The 19715-nt window shown below is 43.6% G+C and overlaps 1 protein-coding gene across 3 annotated transcripts in view; it reads right to left on the reverse strand.

The window, feature by feature from the left end:
- Nucleotides 1–173: 173 nt before the first annotated feature.
- LOC115145955 (tau-tubulin kinase 2) overlaps nt 174–19715 on the reverse strand; it is a 34604-nt gene continuing 15062 nt past the window's right edge. For 2 of the 3 annotated variants that reach the window (XM_029687661.2, XM_029687663.2), the window contains 7 exons: nt 16044–16201; nt 15619–15829; nt 15285–15511; nt 13199–13814; nt 7798–8151; nt 5827–6854; nt 174–5574 (listed from right to left, as the gene is read on the reverse strand). In XM_029687661.2, coding sequence (XP_029543521.2) covers nt 5076–5574; nt 5827–6854; nt 7798–8151; nt 13199–13814; nt 15285–15511; nt 15619–15829; nt 16044–16201 — 3093 coding nt within the window. In that variant the 3' untranslated portion in view covers nt 174–5075. The remainder of the gene's footprint in view (nt 5575–5826; nt 6855–7797; nt 8152–13198; nt 13815–15284; nt 15512–15618; nt 15830–16043; nt 16202–19715) is intronic. The other variant, XM_029687662.2, reaches the window with a different exon arrangement.

The following is a 19715-nucleotide window of genomic DNA, read 5'->3' on the forward strand; positions in this document are numbered from 1 at the left end:
TCCGTCAGATCATTTCCTGCGACTGACAAATCAACGTTGAAGTGCAAACAGCACTCAAACCGGAACCGGTTCCAATATTACGTAAAAATACTAGGCAAATGTGACATTTGCATTACAATAGTGCACTGTTGCAGACCACTTCTCAAATAAAATAAATAGGCAAACAGTTTAGGTGTTTTCTGCATGCTGAATGAGTATTTTATTTATAACCAGTTTATAAAAATAAAATACAAAATAATTGTAAACGAACAGAAAAAAAACACTGTACAAGGCATTGATATGGTACAAATGATAAAATAAGCATACATAATTACAGTTATGTACAATGTCAATCCTCCTCTTGTTACATTCTTTCCTTGTGACTGTACATACATTTCAAAACCGTTACATTGCAACACAGGACTAAAACGTGAAACATTTCAAGAAATATCTAAAACTGAAGTCACACAGGCAATGGGTCTCAACGATGAGCATCACTACCCAATACATCAATAAATCAATTTGTTGTTGTTTTTACATTTGGCCTTTGGCCCCAAAACACAGTATCTGTGGCCATGAATGAGTACAATCATTGGACCACAGATACAGGTAGGCTATGACACATGTGACACCTTCACAATCACACCACCATACAGTCAGTGGCAAATCATAATCTCAGTCCAAAAAGTAACATTATAAACTGGGTGCTTTGAGCCCTGAATGCAGATTGGCTGACAGCCATGGTGTATCAGACTGTATACCATGTGCATGACAAAACATTTATTTTTACTGCTCTAATTACATGGTAACCGGTTTATAATAACAATAAGGCAACAGGGGGGGTTTGTGGTATATGGCCAATATACCACTACTAAGGGCTGTATCCAAGCACTCCGCATTGCGTAGTGCTTAAAAAGAAGACCTTAGCCGTGGTATATTGTCCATATACCACACCCCCCCAGGCCTTACTGCTTAAATATACCACTTTTTGTGCAATAATAACAATACAATGCAAATATTAATGAATGGATTGATGATATTTTCCCAAAATCAGCAGCACTTTATTCCTTCAGCACTTTCCTTCTATTAAAGCCTTTAGTGAAGCAATAAGTTACGGTTAAATCAATATGACCTTTTAAATAAATACATTGAACTTTTTACAGGTATACATTAAACATTTTGAGCAACTACAGCTGAAGTCAGTTAGCTTATGGAAGTTCCGAATAGAACCTAGAATTGAAAAGATCACTCACTGCTTGGTGTGGTACTACTGTATATGTACTGTACATTCCTATCACAATCTCTGGATGTCAAAACAGAGCTTTATCATACACCTTAAAACACCTTCAAACTCATTTCTGATTCCAGAATCCAGACACAGCTCAGTGGTCAAATGGCTATTGGCTACTGCCGGTGACTTCAAACATTCTGTCCAGTCAATGGGCAACTTGATTGGATCAAATTGGCCAATAAGAGCAGAGGTGCCCACAGAAAGAAAAGCTATATATCTGAAAGGCAAACACCAATACTCTGCTGGATAAATCATTTCCACAGATCTGTAAAGGCAGGCAAGACGGGACGGACAACACACCTATCAAGGATGGAAAGGGACTCAGGAGAACCCTATACAGTCTATGGAAGAACCTGACAGTAGCTTGGTGGCTAAGCAGTGGAGTGATCCTCAGCACAGAGTAGACAAACAGACAGACACAGTTCAGTCATCCCTTGCTTACACAGCCAAGGAAAGAGAAGATACATGATTTAAGGCGACCGACTGACTGAACACTGTCTGTGTCTAGCCTTGGGATAAGTCATATCATAGCTGCTCTGTGAAACGGTTCCCACTAGATGGGCAGGCTGCAGAAAAACAAAATGAGCTTTTTGGTCTTAATTGAAGGTTAGGCATAAGGTCAGCACTGAGGTTAGGGTTAAGGTTAGGTTTAAAACCAGATTTTAAAAAGAGAACTTGTAGAAATAGGCTAGGGCTTATGACTTTGCAACTTGGCCAGATAGTGACGACGCTGTGAGACAAGAGGGGTTTTTCAAGGTTGCCCACATGTTGCATAGATCATCAGATCATGAAGTAATTGATGGGGTTCCCGCTATGTTAAACACTACGCCCACATTTGTAGAGATCTACGTTGAATCAGATCTGTATCAGCTTGTCTGCAATGTAAGCAACCTGGAACGCCACCAGGCTGTATGCAGCCAAGTACCAAGACAATCTATCACAATGGACCAAGTAAAACAACTCACTTGACATACAGTACTGTATATCATGACAGAGCAATGGAGTCCATCTCATAGAGCAGTGGTATAGCAGATATCTCCCACTGCATATTGGTTGTATAAGGTTTGGGTGAGAACCAGATTTTCATAGCGTCTTACCGTTTTTGATGCACAAAACAATTTAGGCAACAGGGATCTTGATCCAGGAGGGAGTTGAATGTCTCTGTTATAACCAAGAAGCTTGATCTTAACATCTTGCCACTTAGCTAGCAAATTAGGAAACTAAATGCATAGCTGGAGCCCTGAGCTGGATATAATTTATTTGACACATTTTAGATTTCTTATAGCGATACTTAACTTGTAATTATAAGCAGTGGCGTAGCACCCCCCCCAAAAAAAAAAAAAAAAAAGTTTGTAGTTTTTTTAAACGGTATTAAAAATTATACCGTCGGTATTTCGCCAGCATCCTTTTTCAGGAGTATTATGGAATCAGTCAGTGCAGTAGTCCTAGGATTATGAGCGTTTGGAGAGCTAGAAAAGCGGATCAATTCTGTGGACCAGGTGGGACGATAAGAGTGAAGAGTGATCGAGATTGTGATGAGAAATGGAAAACGAAACAAATTAAATATTCCAACCAAAATACATACGGTACTATCCAACAAGAAGAAGAATTCCCTTTCAGACATTCACAATGCATTATGGGAACTGGTATGCTGCTTACTTTACTGATTGGTTGATTGTTTGGTTTTCTATTTTCTTAGTAGGCAGCGCATGCAAGGAGTAATAGTGCTGGAAGCAGTGGTTAGTTATATTACAGTATCTTACAAGCAGAGGTGGTGGGGAGAGGTAGCCCGTGTTTCAGTCGGTTTCTGCTATCATTCTACTCCTTTGCTACTCCTTTTCATTCCAATGTTGGGCAATAACACGCAGTACAAGGAGTGGAATGTCAGAACAAAACCGGTTCTGGATTTCAAGCTAGAGGGGAGGGAGGGGGGGTTTAGTAAGGTAGAAGAAAGGTCAGGTGAGGGAGGTTTTAAATGATCGTGTTCATTGAAAATGTGGTTGGTTCTCAAACAATACATGAACTCTGAGGTAATAGTGCACACAACATACAGTATGTCATTACAAAAGAAACAAAACATTCTCTTGCACATGTTTTTTTTTTTTATCCTTTGGGAAGTTTGAAACACTGATTTGGTATACGATACATGATATTTATATGGTATAAATAAATAGCATGACATTATTTGACATAAATGTTGGACCTGTCATAACATTTAGACAAACAGGATATCGAAGTTTTAGTTTAAAACATTCCCTTTCTTTAATATCTTAAATAAAAATGTTCTTTCTTAAAATAATGTCTGAATAAATAAAATAAAACCATTCACTTTGCTTCCTTTTCCTTGTGGTGAATAATATGTTACACTCACATGAAGAGGACTGTCTTTGAAGCTGGCACAATTTTTGCAGGGGGTCATTTTGTAAAAATGAGAATCATAGCCTACTTTGTAGTGAAACCAGGAGCTGCCCAAAGTGCCAAGGCAAGGCACACATTAAGACAAGTGTTTATCATACAGTAATAATCATTATAACTTAGCGTTGCCTTGTATTCACTACTACTGTTATAAAGTTATCAGCAGGCTGTGTCCCAATTCTCCCCAAGTGTGCAGTTCCCTCCCATCCATGCATTTAAAATCGCTGGATTGGTGTAAGCATGGGCAAGGCTAGGGAGGGTTGCCATCATATTTCTTACACCATTACTTTTACGTCCAAGGCAGAAGGGTAAAGAATTAGGACGCAAAGTCAGACTCCTTTCTCAAGAGGAGCATATAAAGGGAATCAAGGCCCAGTTACTAGTATTCAATCACACACTTACTTTGACATTTAGGTTCCCCCAATCAATCAATCAACACAGTAGGCACAAGTAGGTGTGTGAGCTCACACACACACACACTATACGATTGTATTAAAGGAAGGATCGCTCAAAATGATCACTTCTTTCACTGATCGATCGATTGCTTTAGATGCCTTTGAAATAAAGGACCCTCGCTATACAGTACATCTGAAGTCAAAGATGGAGAGAGAGAGAGAGTGTAACTGGTGTGACAGGAGCGTCAAAACAGAAATAAATCGGATCTGTAGATAGTGTACATTTTTCTCGAGGGCTTCATGGCCATACATGTAGGCCTGCTATGCACTGCGCTCCCTAAGCCAGTACAGAGGAAACACAATAGAACAAGCCAATATAATAATGGTTAGTGATTAATACACAAGTGCTCATCCACTGAATTTCCACCATGAGCGTCCTAGGGTAATCTGAATGAAGTGTGTTAACTTTCACTGAGGAGATGAGGGAAGTAAGTACCCCTACATTTTACACACAGCATGACGCATCTGGATACTTTTTGCATGAAGTATGACCGCTTAAAGAGGGCTTATAAATGAGTGATTAAACGATGACAAAATGGAAGGAATAAGATGAGAAAGAGTGAAGGATTTACAAGTGAAAGAGATATAGAGGACAGCGGGGTGTGGGGAGAAACTGAACGGGGAGGAGAGGGAGGGAGGGCATTAAGTTCAGTATTCTCTGACAGAGGCCTCAGATCCTCATCATGATCGTCTGGTCTGTATGAACATCCCACCCTCTGCTGTGGCAACAACACTGACCCCCAGGGCCTAATCGCAAAGCATCTCAGGATAGGAGTGCTGATCTAGGATAAGTTTAGTGATTCATTATTATTTACGTACTTCATGAATAAGATTACAATGACATAGGGGACCTGCTCCTACCCTGCGATGCTTTAATAAATAGGCCCAGAGCTTCCTGTGGGCCAGGCTTGGACCAGAGCTGGAGCAGTGGGCCACTATCTGCTGCTCAGCTTGCTGGAGCACTTCCTCTCTCTTTCCTCGCGGCTGCAGACTTTCCCCCTGGGGGCGTGCTGGTGGAAGGGGCCGGTGCGGGCCTGGCGACCGCAGCAAGTCTCCTGGTGGTGAGGGTAGGAGCGCCGGGGAGGAGGGGGGGACCCGGAGAAGCTAGGAGGGGATCGGGACCGACCGAAACAAACCCCTCCTCCTCTCTCTCCCCCGCGGTGTTCGTGGCGGGAGGGGGAGGAGGAGACAGAGCGCTGTAGAGAGGAGGAGCTGCGTGGAGATGCGCTGGAGCTCCGGTGGTGATGGTGGTGGGGGGAGCTGGTCAGGCTACACATGCCCATCCGGGAGCCTCCGTGCTGAGCTGAGGAGCGGCCGTGGTGGGGGGAGCCGCGGACAGAACCACCACCATGACCATGGTGCATGAGCTGGGCCAGGCAGGTAAGGAGGTCTGAGTCGCTGGTGCTGCCCGCTCGAATTCGGTAACGCCTCAGCCTTGGGTGGAGGATGGAATATGGAGAATGGGTTTGTAACTTTAGATATACATTGTAAATTGAGATGATTAAGGCAAAATGAGAGTAATTCAGCTGAATGATAGTAGCCTCATCCCAGATCTGTTTGTGTCCAAACAGTAGCATGATAATGACCATAGGAGTTGGCAAGGCAGCACAAACAGATCTGGGACCAGGCTACTATGACAGATGGCATAGACAGGTAATAAAAACTAATAATGAAGAGTTATATTACCTGCCCTCCACTGCAGGGCGACTGGGTGGCTTGCCCGGGGGTGGGCGTGGTAGGTACTGTGCAGCTCGCTCCTGCTCTGTGGCCGGGTTAGGAAGGTTAACAGGGCGAGGGATCCTGCTCTTACGGGACAGGGGGCTGGAGGAGGAGGACAGGGAGGGGGCATCGTCCCCCTGGCGGTCGGAGCGTGACCCCAGGAATGACTCATCTGCCGTCTCAGAGCGGTCCGAGGCGGAGGACAGCTGTTCCCCACGAGGGAGTGAGGCCATCATGGAGCCGCGGTGGGAGAGAGAGGGAGAGGCTGTGGGAGAGGGGGCTGGGTGGTGGCCTCCTCCCTGGTGGTGGTGGGCTTTCTTCTGAAGCAGCTTCTCCATGGCAGAGCCAGGAGTGGGGAGGAGGTCCAGCAGACTGGAGGGTTCCAGGACAGGGATACGGCTCAGCCTGCGGGAGGGGTCCCTACGGGGGGCGGAGGGCAGGGAGGAGGGGGTTAGTGCTGGGGCTGGGTCACTGGTCTCCACCCCATCTCCCCTGTCTGGCCGGGGCTGGTCACTCTCATGGTCCTTCAGCTCTGGGAAGGCTCCACTGCTGCCATCCCCCTGGCCGTAAGCTGGGGGAGAGAGATGGCCGTTGACTAGCCCTAATACTGGGCTGTGGGGGGAGCGGGGGGAGCGTGGAGAATGAGAACGGGGAGAATTAGGAGAAACGGGAGAGCGAGGGGAGTGAGGAGAAGACATTCGGCTTGGCACAGGACTGTGGGCTTTGGTATGGGTCTGGGTGTTGGTGTCTCCTCCGTTGACCAGGGTATCTGCCAGGAGGTCATCCAGAGTGGTGGGACTGGTGGGCTGGCTGCCAGGCTGGGTAAAGGTATGGTTAGGGGTGGGCAGGCACTCCTGGCCCTGGGAGGAGTGGATATCAGCGGTAGCAGTATTATCCTGCGGCTGCTTGGCCTCAGCTGCGGCTTCACCTCGTCTCTCCAGCAGGAGGCAATGTGGGGCACTGTCTGAGCCTGACTGGGACCGCTGAGCTGTCAACTACAGAGAGAGATGGGGAGAGGGAGAAAGACAGACGGAGAGAGAGAGAGAGAAATAGAGTCAAATGGCAACATTGTAAGAGATCATGTGAAAAGATTTAATTAAGATCAAGGAAATGTCAGTTAAGTTGTTAGTCAGTATCAAACCAGCAACAAGACAGACCTGGGTCAAATAGTATAGATCATGTATTTTATTTAACTTGGAGTTTTGGGACTATTCCATTGTACCTGGAAAGCTAAACTAAGTACCCCTCAAGTATTTGACACATGTATTTGACCCAGGTCTGCAATAAGAACAAAAACATTTACACAACCATGCATGGGACTACAAATGAGAGAAAGAGAGGGTCAGGTTGAGTTTTTAGAAAAGAGAGCGAACAGGAGAAGAGGAAAGGACAAAAGACAGAGACAATCACCAAAACAAAAGTTACTGTCACGTAACCTGTTGTCATGGCTCCACATTCTAAACACACACATACTCCAATCAGAAAGCTCCCTGAGCAAGGTTGGGCTCAATTCAGTCAATTCAGGAAGTAAACTGACATTCAAATTCCAATGTTCAACATCGCTTTTCAATCAAGAAAAGTGGAAGTGCAATTTCCATTTACATTCTAAATTGAAAGGGAATTGAAATAGAATTGACCGAATTCCTTCCCTTGACACGAGGACACATTGATCTGAGCGTTCTCAGTCTGCATCACAATGATCTGCTGTTCCCTGGAGAGAGCAGCCTGCCTGATGACAACACAACACAACAGCCAAACAAACGCACTAGCAGCAAAAGGAAACAAAAAAGAAGCAATCGGGATACCAAACAAAACTTGTAAAAAAGGACAGGAAGAAACTAACAGCTGAGGGAGGAAGGTAGGCGGTGTGTTATGGTTAAGATAGAGACGACTGATTGGTTAGTGGCCTCAGGGCGGAGTGGGCGGCGTGATCATCACCTGCTGAAGTTGGGCACGTGTGATGCGTATAACGGAAGGGAACCTGCTGTTGGCGGCACCCGCCGGGATCGCGGGCAGTTTCCTGCGCCCAGTGGGCGATTGGTTACGGGCGGAACCGGGGTGAGGTGGTGGAGGTAGGGAGGCGTGGCAGGAGGAACAGGAGGTGGGACGGAGGAGGTGCTGTTGGTGGTTGGCTGAATAGCTGTGCCTCATTCCAGGAGGGTCCCTTTGGTGCAGGGGGTCCGACAGGGTGGTGAGGAGGGTCTGGGTGTGCGGGCTGGGGGAACGCAGGAGCAGAGGACTGGACGTCCTGGCCAAAACCTCCTCAGGCAGGGACGGAGGAGAGGTGGGGAGCTAAGAGTACGGGAGGAGGTGGGAGAGGGAAGGAGGGAGGGACAGAGGAAGGGAGGGAGAGGGGGATGGGAGAGGAGAGGAAGAGGAGAGGAAGTGTGGAGTGAGAGGTGATGAGAGGGAGGTGAAAAGAGAGGGAAGGTGGTGAAAGAGGAGAGATGAACAGGTAGAGTGCGGGGAGAGAAATAGGAAGAGTTGAAGGTGTGGAGAGAGGGTAGTGTGGGGGAAATGGGCAGATTGGCATGGGGGGTGGGGGTGAGAAAGGAGGAGTATAGCATATATTTAAAACTTTGAGGGAGTGGACAGCGAGGTGGGAGGAATCCTGAGATCTAAAACGTCTCCTGAGAGGAATCGCATGAGTCAGTGTACAATCTATTTCTTCATATAGCACCGTTTGTGAAAGGGTCAACCCAGGACAAGAATTCAAGTGTAGAAAAATCAACATAGCAAATGAAAGTTAATAAAGAGTAAATAAAGAGCAAATAATGATATCAAACGCAAATCAAAGTGCCCTTTCAAGCAACAGCCACTCTCAAACAAAACCATTGTCTGAGGAGTATCTGTAGTTTTACCAAGCTCACACAAGAAATGAAACAAGCTCACATGACATTAGTGATCACAATCACATTTCACTTCAATCCACGGCAAGATGCTACTGTTGACCCAGATGAATGAAGCATCCTACCGTGTCGAGTTCTGTGTAAGGTGTATTACACTTTCAGTAAACATTGCATGATATGTCTTTACCTGTGTGAGGTATTTAATAGTGACGTGTATTACAGTTAAGCATGTAATATAATAGTGAAGTGTGTTACAGTGAGGTGCGTAATATAATAGTGAAGTGTGTTACAGTGAGATATGTAATAGTGAAGTGTGTTACAGTGAGGTGCGTAATATAATAGTGAAGTGAGCTAGTGAGGTATGTAATATAATAGTGAAGTGTGTACCAGTGAGGTATGTAATAGTGATGTGTTACAGTGAGATATGTAATATAATTGTGAAGTGTGTTACAGTGAGGTATGTAATATAATAGTGAAGTGTGTTACAGTGAGGTATGTAATATAATAGTGAAGTGTGTTACAGTGAGATATGTAACAGTGAAGTGTGTTACAGTGAGGTGCGTAATATAATAGTGAAGTATGTAATATAATAGTGAAGTGTGTACCAGTGAGGTATGTAATAGTGATGTGTTACAGTGAGGTAGGTAATATAATAGTGAAGTGTGTTACAGTGAGGTATGTAATATAATAGTGAAGTGAATTACAGTGAGGTACATAATATAATAGTGATGTGTGTTACAGTGAGGTATGTAATACAATATTGAAGTGTGTTACAGTGAGGTATGTAATATAAAAGTGAAGTGTGTTACAGTGAGGTACGTAATAGTGATGTGTGTTACAGTGAGGTATGTAATAGTATTACAGTGAGGTATGTAATATAATAGTGATGTGTGTTACAGTGAGGTACGTAATAGTGATGTGTGTTACAGTGAGGTATGTAATATAATTGTGAAGTGTGTTACAGTGAGATATGTAATAGTGAAGTGTGTTACAGTGAGGTGCGTAATATAATAGTGAAGTATGTAATATAATAGTGAAGTGTGTACCAGTGAGGTATGTAATAGTGATGTGTTACAGTGAGGTAGGTAATATAATAGTGAAGTGTGTTACAGTGAGGTATGTAATATAATAGTGAAGTGAATTAGTGAGGTACATAATATAATAGTGATGTGTGTTACAGTGAGGTATGTAATACAATATTGAAGTGTGTTACAGTGAGGTATGTAATATAAAAGTGAAGTGTGTTACAGTGAGGTACGTAATAGTGATGTGTGTTACAGTGAGGTATGTAATAGTATTACAGTGAGGTATGTAATATAATAGTGATGTGTGTTACAGTGAGGTACGTAATAGTGATGTGTGTTACAGTGAGGTATGTAATATACTAGTGAAGTGTGTCACAGTGAGGTATGTAGTAGTGATGTGTGTTACAGTGAGGTATGTAATATAATTGTGAAGTGTGTTACAGTGAGGTATGTAATAGTGATGTGTGTTACAGTGAGGTATGTAATAGTGATGTGTGTTAATGTGAGGTATGTAATATAATAGTGGAGTGTGTTACAGTGAGGTGTGTAATATAATTGTGAAGTGTGTTACAGTGAAGTATGTAATATAATAGTGAAGTGTGTTACAGTGAGGTATGTAATATAACAGTGGAGTGTGTTACAGTGGGGTACGTAATAGTGAAGTGTGTTACAGTGAGGTATGTAATATAATAGTGGAGTGTGTTACAGTGAGGTATGTAATATAATAGTGGAGTGTGTTACAGTGAGGTATGTAATATAATAGTGAAGTGTGTTACAGTGAGGTATGTAATATAAGTGGAGTGTGTTAGTGAGGTGTGTAATATAATAGTGAAGTGTGTTACAGTGAGGTGTGTAATATTATAGTGAAGTGTGTTACAGTGAGGTATGGAATAGTGAAGTGTGTTGCAGTGAGGTATGGAATAGTGAAGTGTGTTACAGTGAGGTATGTAATATAAGTGGAGTGTGTTAGTGAGGTGTGTAATATAATAGTGAAGTGTGTTACAGTGAGGTGTGTAATATAATAGTGAAGTGTGTTACAGTGAGGTGTGTAATATAATAGTGAAGTGTGTTACAGTGAGGTGTGTAATATAATAGTGAAGTGTGTTACAGTGAGGTGTGTAATATAATAGTGAAGTGTGTTACAGTGAGGTGTGTAATATAATAGTGGTGTGTGTTACAGTGAGGTATGTAATATAACAGTGGAGTGTGTTACAGTGGGGTACGTAATAGTGAAGTGTGTTACAGTGAGGTATGTAATATAATAGTGGAGTGTGTTACAGTGAGTTATGTAATATAATAGTGGAGTGTGTTACAGTGAGGTATGTAATAGTGAAGTGTGTTACAGTGAGGTATGTAATAGTGAAGTGTGTTACAGTGGGGTACGTAATAGTGAAGTGTGTTACAGTGAGGTATGTAATATAATAGTGGAGTGTGTTACAGTGAGGTATGTAATAGTGAAGTGTGTTACAGTGAGGTATGTAATATAAGTGGAGTGTGTTAGTGAGGTGTGTAATATAATAGTGAAGTGTGTTACAGTGAGGTATGTAATATAAGTGGAGTGTGTTAGTGAGGTGTGTAATATAATAGTGAAGTGTGTTACAGTGAGGTGTGTAATATAATAGTGAAGTGTGTTACAGTGAGGTGTGTAATATAATAGTGAAGTGTGTTACAGTGAGGTGTGTAATATAATAGTGAAGTGTGTTACAGTGAGGTGTGTAATATAATAGTGAAGTGTGTTACAGTGAGGTGTGTAATATAATAGTGAAGTGTGTTACAGTGAGGCGTGTAATATAATAGTGAAGTGTGTTACAGTGGGGTACGTAATAGTGAAGTGTGTTACAGTGAGGTATGTAATATAATAGTGGAGTGTGTTACAGTGAGGTATGTAATATGTGGAGTGTGTTAGTGAGGTGTGTAATATAATAGTGAAGTGTGTTACAGTGAGGTGTGTAATATAATAGTGAAGTGTGTTACAGTGAGGTGTGTAATATAATAGTGAAGTGTGTTACAGTGAGGTATGTAATAGTGAAGTGTGTTACAGTGAAGTATGTAATATGTGGAGTGTGTTAGTGAGGTGTGTAATATAATAGTGAAGTGTGTTACAGTGAGGTGTGTAATATAATAGTGAAGTGTGTTACAGTGAGGTGTGTAATATAATAGTGAAGTGTGTTACAGTGAGGTATGTAATAGTTAAGTGTGTTACAGTGAGGTATGTAATATAAGTGGAGTGTGTTAGTGAGGTGTGTAATATAATAGTGAAGTGTGTTACAGTGAGGTATGTAATATAAGTGGAGTGTGTTAGTGAGGTGTGTAATATAATAGTGAAGTGTGTTACAGTGAGGTGTGTAATATAATAGTGAAGTGTGTTACAGTGAGGTATGTAATATAAGTGGAGTGTGTTAGTGAGGTGTGTAATATAATAGTGAAGTGTGTTACAGTGAGGTGTGTAATATAATAGTGAAGTGTGTTACAGTGAGGTATGTAATAGTGAAGTGTGTTACAGTGAGGTATGTAATAGTGAAGTGTGTTACAGTGAGGTATGTAATATAATAGTGAAGTGTGTTACAGTGAGGTATGTAATAGTGAAGTGTGTTAGTGAGGTGTGTAATATAATAGTGAAGTGTGTTACAGTGAGGTGTGTAATATAATAGTGAAGTGTGTTACAGTGAGGTGTGTAATATAATAGTGAAGTGTGTTACAGTGAGGTATGTAATAGTGAAGTGTGTTACAGTGAGGTATGTAATATGTGGAGTGTGTTAGTGAGGTGTGTAATATAATAGTGAAGTGTGTTACAGTGAGGTATGTAATAGTGAAGTGTGTTACAGTGAGGTATGTAATATAAGTGGAGTGTGTTAGTGAGGTGTGTAATATAATAGTGAAGTGTGTTACAGTGAGGTATGTAATATAAGTGGAGTGTGTTAGTGAGGTGTGTAATATAATAGTGAAGTGTGTTACAGTGAGGTGTGTAATATAATAGTGAAGTGTGTTACAGTGAGGTATGTAATATAAGTGGAGTGTGTTAGTGAGGTATGTAATATAAGTGGAGTGTGTTAGTGAGGTGTGTAATATAATAGTGAAGTGTGTTACAGTGAGGTGTGTAATATAATAGTGAAGTGTGTTACAGTGAGGTGTGTAATATAATAGTGAAGTGTGTTACAGTGAGGTGTGTAATATAATAGTGAAGTGTGTTACAGTGAGGTGTGTAATATAATAGTGAAGTGTGTTACAGTGAGGTGTGTAATATAATAGTGAAGTGTGTTACAGTGAGGTGTGTAATATAATAGTGAAGTGTGTTACAGTGAGGTGTGTAATATAATAGTGAAGTGTGTTACAGTGAGGTGTGTAATATAATAGTGAAGTGTGTTACAGTGAGGTGTGTAATATAATAGTGGCGTGTGTTACAGTGAGGTATGTAATATAGTGTGTTACAGTGAACTGTGTAATACTAGTCCATGAGGTCCTTACCTGTGTGAGAACTTCCTCAGCCAGGCCCTCAGCAGGGCTAGTCGGGGTGATGGGGGGCAGGCTTCCAGGGGGGTGTCCCACACTCAGCTCCAGCCTGTCCACTCTAGGGGGTCCTGTCCTGGACACTGGTGACCCCTGGAGGTTCCCATTCCTGTCCCCATGGACCTGACCAGGACTTGGGCTCCCCCTTGACCCCTGCCCTGCCCCCAGGGGTACCTCCAGCACCTCCAGGTCCTCTTCTTCCTCCTCAGAGGGGCTGGTCGTAGCCTTCGCCCCAGTTCCTGTCCCTGGGGACTCGCTGGGCCTCTCCACCATCACCCACTCCCTGGAGTCCACCTCACCCCTGCCGGAGCTCAGGTTGAGGGCCACGAAGCCTCCACTGCTGGGTGCCCTCTCGCCTTGCTCCAGGGAGCCAGGGGAGTGAGGGGAGACAGGTTTGGGCGAGCTACCGTTGGTGCCACCACCAGATATGAACTCCTCGTCGTAGTGCCAGACTCGGTCAGAACCACCAGCTCGACCTAGAGCTGTGGCACCAACAGCAGGTACAGACACACCCTGGCCCACCTCAGACCCCTTCTCCTGCTGCTGCTGCCCACAACCCTGCTGCTTCACTGAGCTGGAGAGAGAGAAAGACAGACAGACAGACAGACAGAAAGACATTAACATGTTAGTCATTTGGCAGGTGTTCTTATGCAGAGCGACTTACAGTCAGGGCATTCAGAGAAGACAGGACAGGAGTAGGGCTGTTGCGGTGACCGTATTACCTCCACACCTGCAGTCATGACCGCAGTCAAATTCCACGTGACCGTTTGAGTCACGGTAATCTGTGCGCTTTGACATGAATGGCACTGATGTGTTGGAAGTACCCAACTATCTAACGATCATCAGGTCACTAATGGCCTGGTACTCAGGTCTCTGTTGTCCCTCTAACCACTCTGACATCAATGCAAATACAATTGAAAATCACAAACACTTATCATCTAGGGCCTCCCGAGTGGCGCAGTGGTCTAAGGCACTGCATCGCAGTGCTAGCTAGATTCTGGGTTCAAGTCCAGGTTCTGGGGCGGCGCAGAATTGGTCCAGTGTCGTCCGGATTAGGGGAGGGTTTGGCCGGCAGGGATGTCCTTGTCCCATCGCGACACATTGGTGCGGCTGGTTTCCGGGTTAAGTGGGCATTGTGTCAAGAAGCAGTGCGGCTCGGTTGGGTTGTGTTTCAGAGGACGCACAACTCTTGACCTTCGCCTCTCCCACGTCCGTACGGGAGTTACAGCAATGAGACAAGACTGTAACTACCAATTGGATACAGTGAAATGGACGCTTACTAAAGTGGTGATTCATTCTCAGCATTTAAGAAGTTGCATGTAGAACACCCATTGCATTTTAGAGTTTATACTCAATCCCCCCCAACAAGCCTGAATTAAAATAACAATTGTGCTGTTATACAATAGCCTAATATACAAAATTCAACAAAACTCTAGTAATCACCTTTGAGCGTGGACTGTGTTATTATGCATACTGGATGCCCTGGTTACCTTATGCTACGCTCCAAATGTTCTATCCATGAGTCTGGGAGAGAACGTATAGGCCAAGTCGATGATGTTGGTTCACGGATTGCGCAGGGTGGCTCAGTAGTTTGTCTATAGTGAATTTGTTCATTCCATTCCCAAGCGCGTAAAGAGAGAGGGGCTGTCAACAGCTTAATAAAATATATTTAGTTGGGAAAACATTTCTGTCGATGTTCCCAAACAGATTTCACTTAGTTTCCCAAAATGAATCACTAGGTAGCTGCAGGAACTGGGTTAGAGAGCCCATGGCATACAGAGTTTAGGTGGAATATCACCTGTCACGCAGCGAAATCCTGCTCCTCAAACGGGTTGACGCGTGAAGTGAAATAAGTGTTCTATATAAGCCCAGAGATTTCTACATGCAATCCCGTGTGAAAGCAGAGTTCTGATGGTTGCCACTAGAAAGAGGAGGATCCCAGCTTTCTAGTGCTAATATATGTATTTCTCAGCTAAGTCCCATTCCTGGTTGTAAGTAATAGTGTAGAAGCATAGAGATACAGGGGGTTAGTAAGGGTACTGACCATGCCTCCAGGAAGCGTTCAGGGCTGGGCTTGGCCTCTAGGGTCAACCTCCTGTCCAGCTCAAAGCTGTGGATGTTACGAAGCTTCCTGAGCAGAGGACCACCACCGTCCTGCCCGGAGGCCCCCACCATCTCAGAGTGTACCCGGACAGGAGAGCCCAGACTGGGGTTGGCGTGTGGGCTCTGGAGACCCCCCTGGTTGTTGCTGTGCTCCTCCTCTGTGGCTGCCTGGTGGGGATGGAACCAGGGGATGGAGTGGTAAAGGATATGGGTGTGTGTATACATGTGTGCTGGTGTGTATGTGTGCGTGGGTGTGTTCACGTGTGTGTGTTTACCTTCCAGACAGCTGTCCTGATGCGGTTGCGGTCACGGTCCAGCATCTCCCAGACGTCAGCTTCCTGGTTGGCCCGAGGCATGCTGGGGGATCCAGGGAGGCGGTCTGGAGGAGGGTTGTTCTCCCCATTGTCACTGAGCTGCTCGTCCTGCAGCACGTCATCTGTGTTCTCCCTCGCCAGGTCCCCAGGGACCAGGGACGCATTCGCCATTCTGGAATCATAGAGTAGAGGTTACTATGGTGTCACTAACTGACAGCAACTGGAAGATTAATCCATTCATTCAACAGGTAGATTAATTAATTCATTCATTCTGTAAAGAAGTGATAGTTGTTTTTAAAACCAGTGTGCGATTGTGAAAGAAACAAGAAACCCCTAAACCCTCAGTGGACTTTCAAACAGCTAGTCCATGATTCCCAGTCTCTTACCCCATGTGTGCAGGCGTGAGGCGTGTGTGGTGCTGTGGTGTGGTGGCTGTGGCGTTGATGCTCAGAGTGCCATCAGACCCAGTCCTCTCCCAGTCATACGGGTCATTCTCCACCACGTTGTAGGTCTTCATACTGTTGTCAAACACTGACATCAGCAGCTACAACACAACAGGAAGTCACATGATGTCATATCCTGAGATACCTAAGGACTTGTACGACATCACTGACTGACTGGCTGACTGATACTTAGTACTCCAAGAGGGATCAGACATTCAGACACTCATTGCTATGACATTTTGAAGACAATCCAAGATTATGTAGACAATCAGCACAACTTCCTAATATTGAGTTGCGCACCCCACAGGGATACTGGTCCATGTTGACTCCAATGCTTCCCAGAGCTGTGTCAAGTTGGCTGGATGCCATTTGAGTGGTGGACCATTTCTGATACACACAGGAAACTGTTGAGTGTGAAAAACCCAGGAGCATTGCAGTTCTTGACATAAACTGGTGCGCTTGGCATCTACTACCATATCCTGTTCAAAGGCACTTCCATTTTTTTACATACACAATCCATGTCTCAATTGTCTCAAGGCTTAAAAATCCTTCTTTATTCTGTCTTTATTCTGTAGACAACAATTGACTGTGAGTAGGGTTGTGACGGTCACAAAATTTAGTCAGCCGGTGATTGTCAAGCAAATAACTGTCGGTCTCACGGTAATTGACCGTGAATTAACATAAACACATTTAGCATCTGCTGGCTAAAATCTACATTTGAACAAGTCTAATAAATCCATGTAACATAATAAAATCAAATCAAATGTTATTTGTCAAACGCGCTGAATACAACAGGTGTAGACCTTACCGTGAAATGCTTACTTACAAGCCCTTAACCAACAACGCAGTTGAAATAGAGTTAATAAAATATTTACGAAATAAACTAAAGTAAAACATGTTTTGAATCAAACAAAGAGTAACACAATCAATTTACATAACAATAACGAGGCTATATACAGGGTAGAGGTCGATTAATTAGGGCCGATTTCAAGTTTTCATAACAATCGGAAATCGGTATTTCTGGGCGCCGATTTCTGATTATTAAAAAATATATATTATATATATATATATATATTTTTTTTTTTTGAATACCTTTTATTTAACTAGGCAAGTCAGTTAAGAACACATTCTTATTTTCAATGACTGCCTAGGAACTGTGGGTTAACTGCCTTGTTCAGGGGCAGAACGACAGATTTTCACCTTGTCAGCCAGGGTTCCAATCTTGCAACCGCAGTTAAGTAACTTGCCTGTTACACGAATGCAGTAGAAGCCAAGGTAAATTGCTAGCTAGCATTAAATTTATCTTATAAAAAACAATCAATCACTAGTTATAACTACTAATCCAGTTTAGCAGGCAATATCAACCAGGTGAAATGGTGTCATTTCTCTTGCGTTCATTGCATGCAGAGTCAGGGTATATGCAAGAGTTTGGGCTGCCTGGCTAATTGCGAACTAATTTGCCAGAATTTTACGTAATTATGACATACATTAAAGGTTGTGCAATGTAACAAGAATATTTAGACTTAGGGATGCCACCCATTAGATAAAATACCGAACGGTTCCGTATTTCACTGAAATAATAAACGTTTTGTTTTCGTTTTGTTTTCGAAATGATAGTTTCCAGAGTCGATCATATTAATGACCAAAGGCTCGTATTTCTGTGTGTTATTATGTTATAATTAAGTCTGATTTGATAGAGCAGTCTGCAGCAGGCCCGTAATCATTCATTCAAACAGCAGTTTCGTGCGTTTTGCCAGCAGCTCTTCGCAAGCACAGCGCTGTTTATGACTTCAAGCCTATCAGCCTAATGGCTGGTGTAACCAATGTGAAATGGCTAGCTAGTTAGCTGGGTGTGCGCTAATACTGTTTCAAACGTCACTCGCTTTTAGATTTGGAGTAGTTATTCCCCTTGCGCTGCAAGGGCCGCGGCTTTTGTGGAGCGATGGGTAACGATGCTTCGAGTGTGGCTGTTGTCGATGTGTTCCTGATTCGAGCCCAGGTAGGGACGAGGAGGGGGACGGAAGCTATACTGTTACACTGGCAATACTATAGTGCCTATAAGAACATCCAATAGTCAGAGGTATATGAAATACAAATGGTATAGAGAGAAATAGTCCTATAAATACTTTATTAACTACAACCTAAAACCTCTTACCTTGGAATATTGAAGTCTCATGTTAAAAGGAACCACCAACTTTCATATGTTCTCATGTTCTGCAAGGAACTTAAACGTTAGCTTTATTACATGGCACATATTTTACATGGCACATATTACTTCTCCAACACTTTGTTTTTGCATTATTTAAACCAAATTGAACATGTTTCATTATTTATTTGAGGCTATATTGATTGTATTGATGTTTTATATTAAGTTATAATAAGTGTTAATTCAGTATTGTTCTAATTGTCATTATTACAAAAAAAAAGCATAATAATAAAATCGTCCGATTAATCGGCATCGGCTTTTTTGGTCCTCCAATAATCGGCATCGGTGTTGAAAAATCATAAATCGGTCGACCTCTAATACAGTGGGTACCAGTACCGAATCAATGTGCAGGGGTACAGGTTAGTCGAGGTCATTTGTAAAGTGACTATGCACAGATATTAAACAGCGAGTAGCAGCAGTGTAAAAAACAAAGGGGGGGCAATGTAAATAGTCTGGGTGGCCATTTGATTAGTTGTTCAGCAGTCTTATGGCTTGGGGGTAGAAGCTGCTAAGGAGCTTTTTGGTCCTAGACTTGGTGCTCCGGTACCGTTTGCCGTGTGGTAGCAAAGAGAACAGTCTATGACGGCTGACTGGAGTCTGGGCCTTCCTCTGACACCGCCTAGTATATATGTCCTGGATGTTAGGAAGCTTGGCCCCAATGATGTACGGGCTGAACCCACTTCCCTCTGTAGTGCCATTAGGGTCAGATGCCGAGCAGTTTCTATACCAGGCAGTGATGTAACCGGTCAGGATGCTCTCGATGGTTCAGCTGTAGAACTTTGAGGATCTGGGGACCCATGACAAATCTTTTCAGTCACTTGAGGGGAGGAGGGGGGGGGGGTGTTGTCATGCCCTCTCCACAACTGTCTTGGTGTGTTTGGACCGTTATAGTTTGTTGGTGATGTGGACACCAAGGAACTTGAAACTCTCGACCCGCTCCACTTCAGGGAGGTGTTTAGTCCCAGGGAGGTGTTTAGCTTTGTGGGTACTATGGTGTTGAACGCTGAGCTGTAGTCAATGAAAAGCATTCTCAAATAGGTGTTCCTTTTGTCCAGGTGGGAAAGGCAGTGTGGAGTGCAGTAGAGATTGCATCATCTGTGGAGCTGTTGGGGCAGTATGCGAATTGGAGTGGGTCTAGGGTTTCTGGCATGATGGTGTTGATGTGAGCCATGACCAGCCTTTCAAAGCACTTCATGGCTACCGACATGAGTGCTACGGGGCGGTAATCATTTAGGCAGGTTACCTTCGCTTCCTTGGGCACAGGGACTATGGTGGTCTGTTTGAAACATAGATAGGTATTACAGACTCGGCCAGGGAGACATTGAAAATGTCAGTGAAGACACTTGCCAGTTGGTCCGCGCATGGTTTGAGTACATGTCTTGGTAATCCTTCTGGCCCCGCGGCTTTGT

The sequence above is a fragment of the Oncorhynchus nerka genome, linkage group LG18 (genome assembly GCF_034236695.1).
Source record: "Oncorhynchus nerka isolate Pitt River linkage group LG18, Oner_Uvic_2.0, whole genome shotgun sequence".
Classification (NCBI taxonomy): Eukaryota; Metazoa; Chordata; class Actinopteri; order Salmoniformes; family Salmonidae; genus Oncorhynchus; species Oncorhynchus nerka.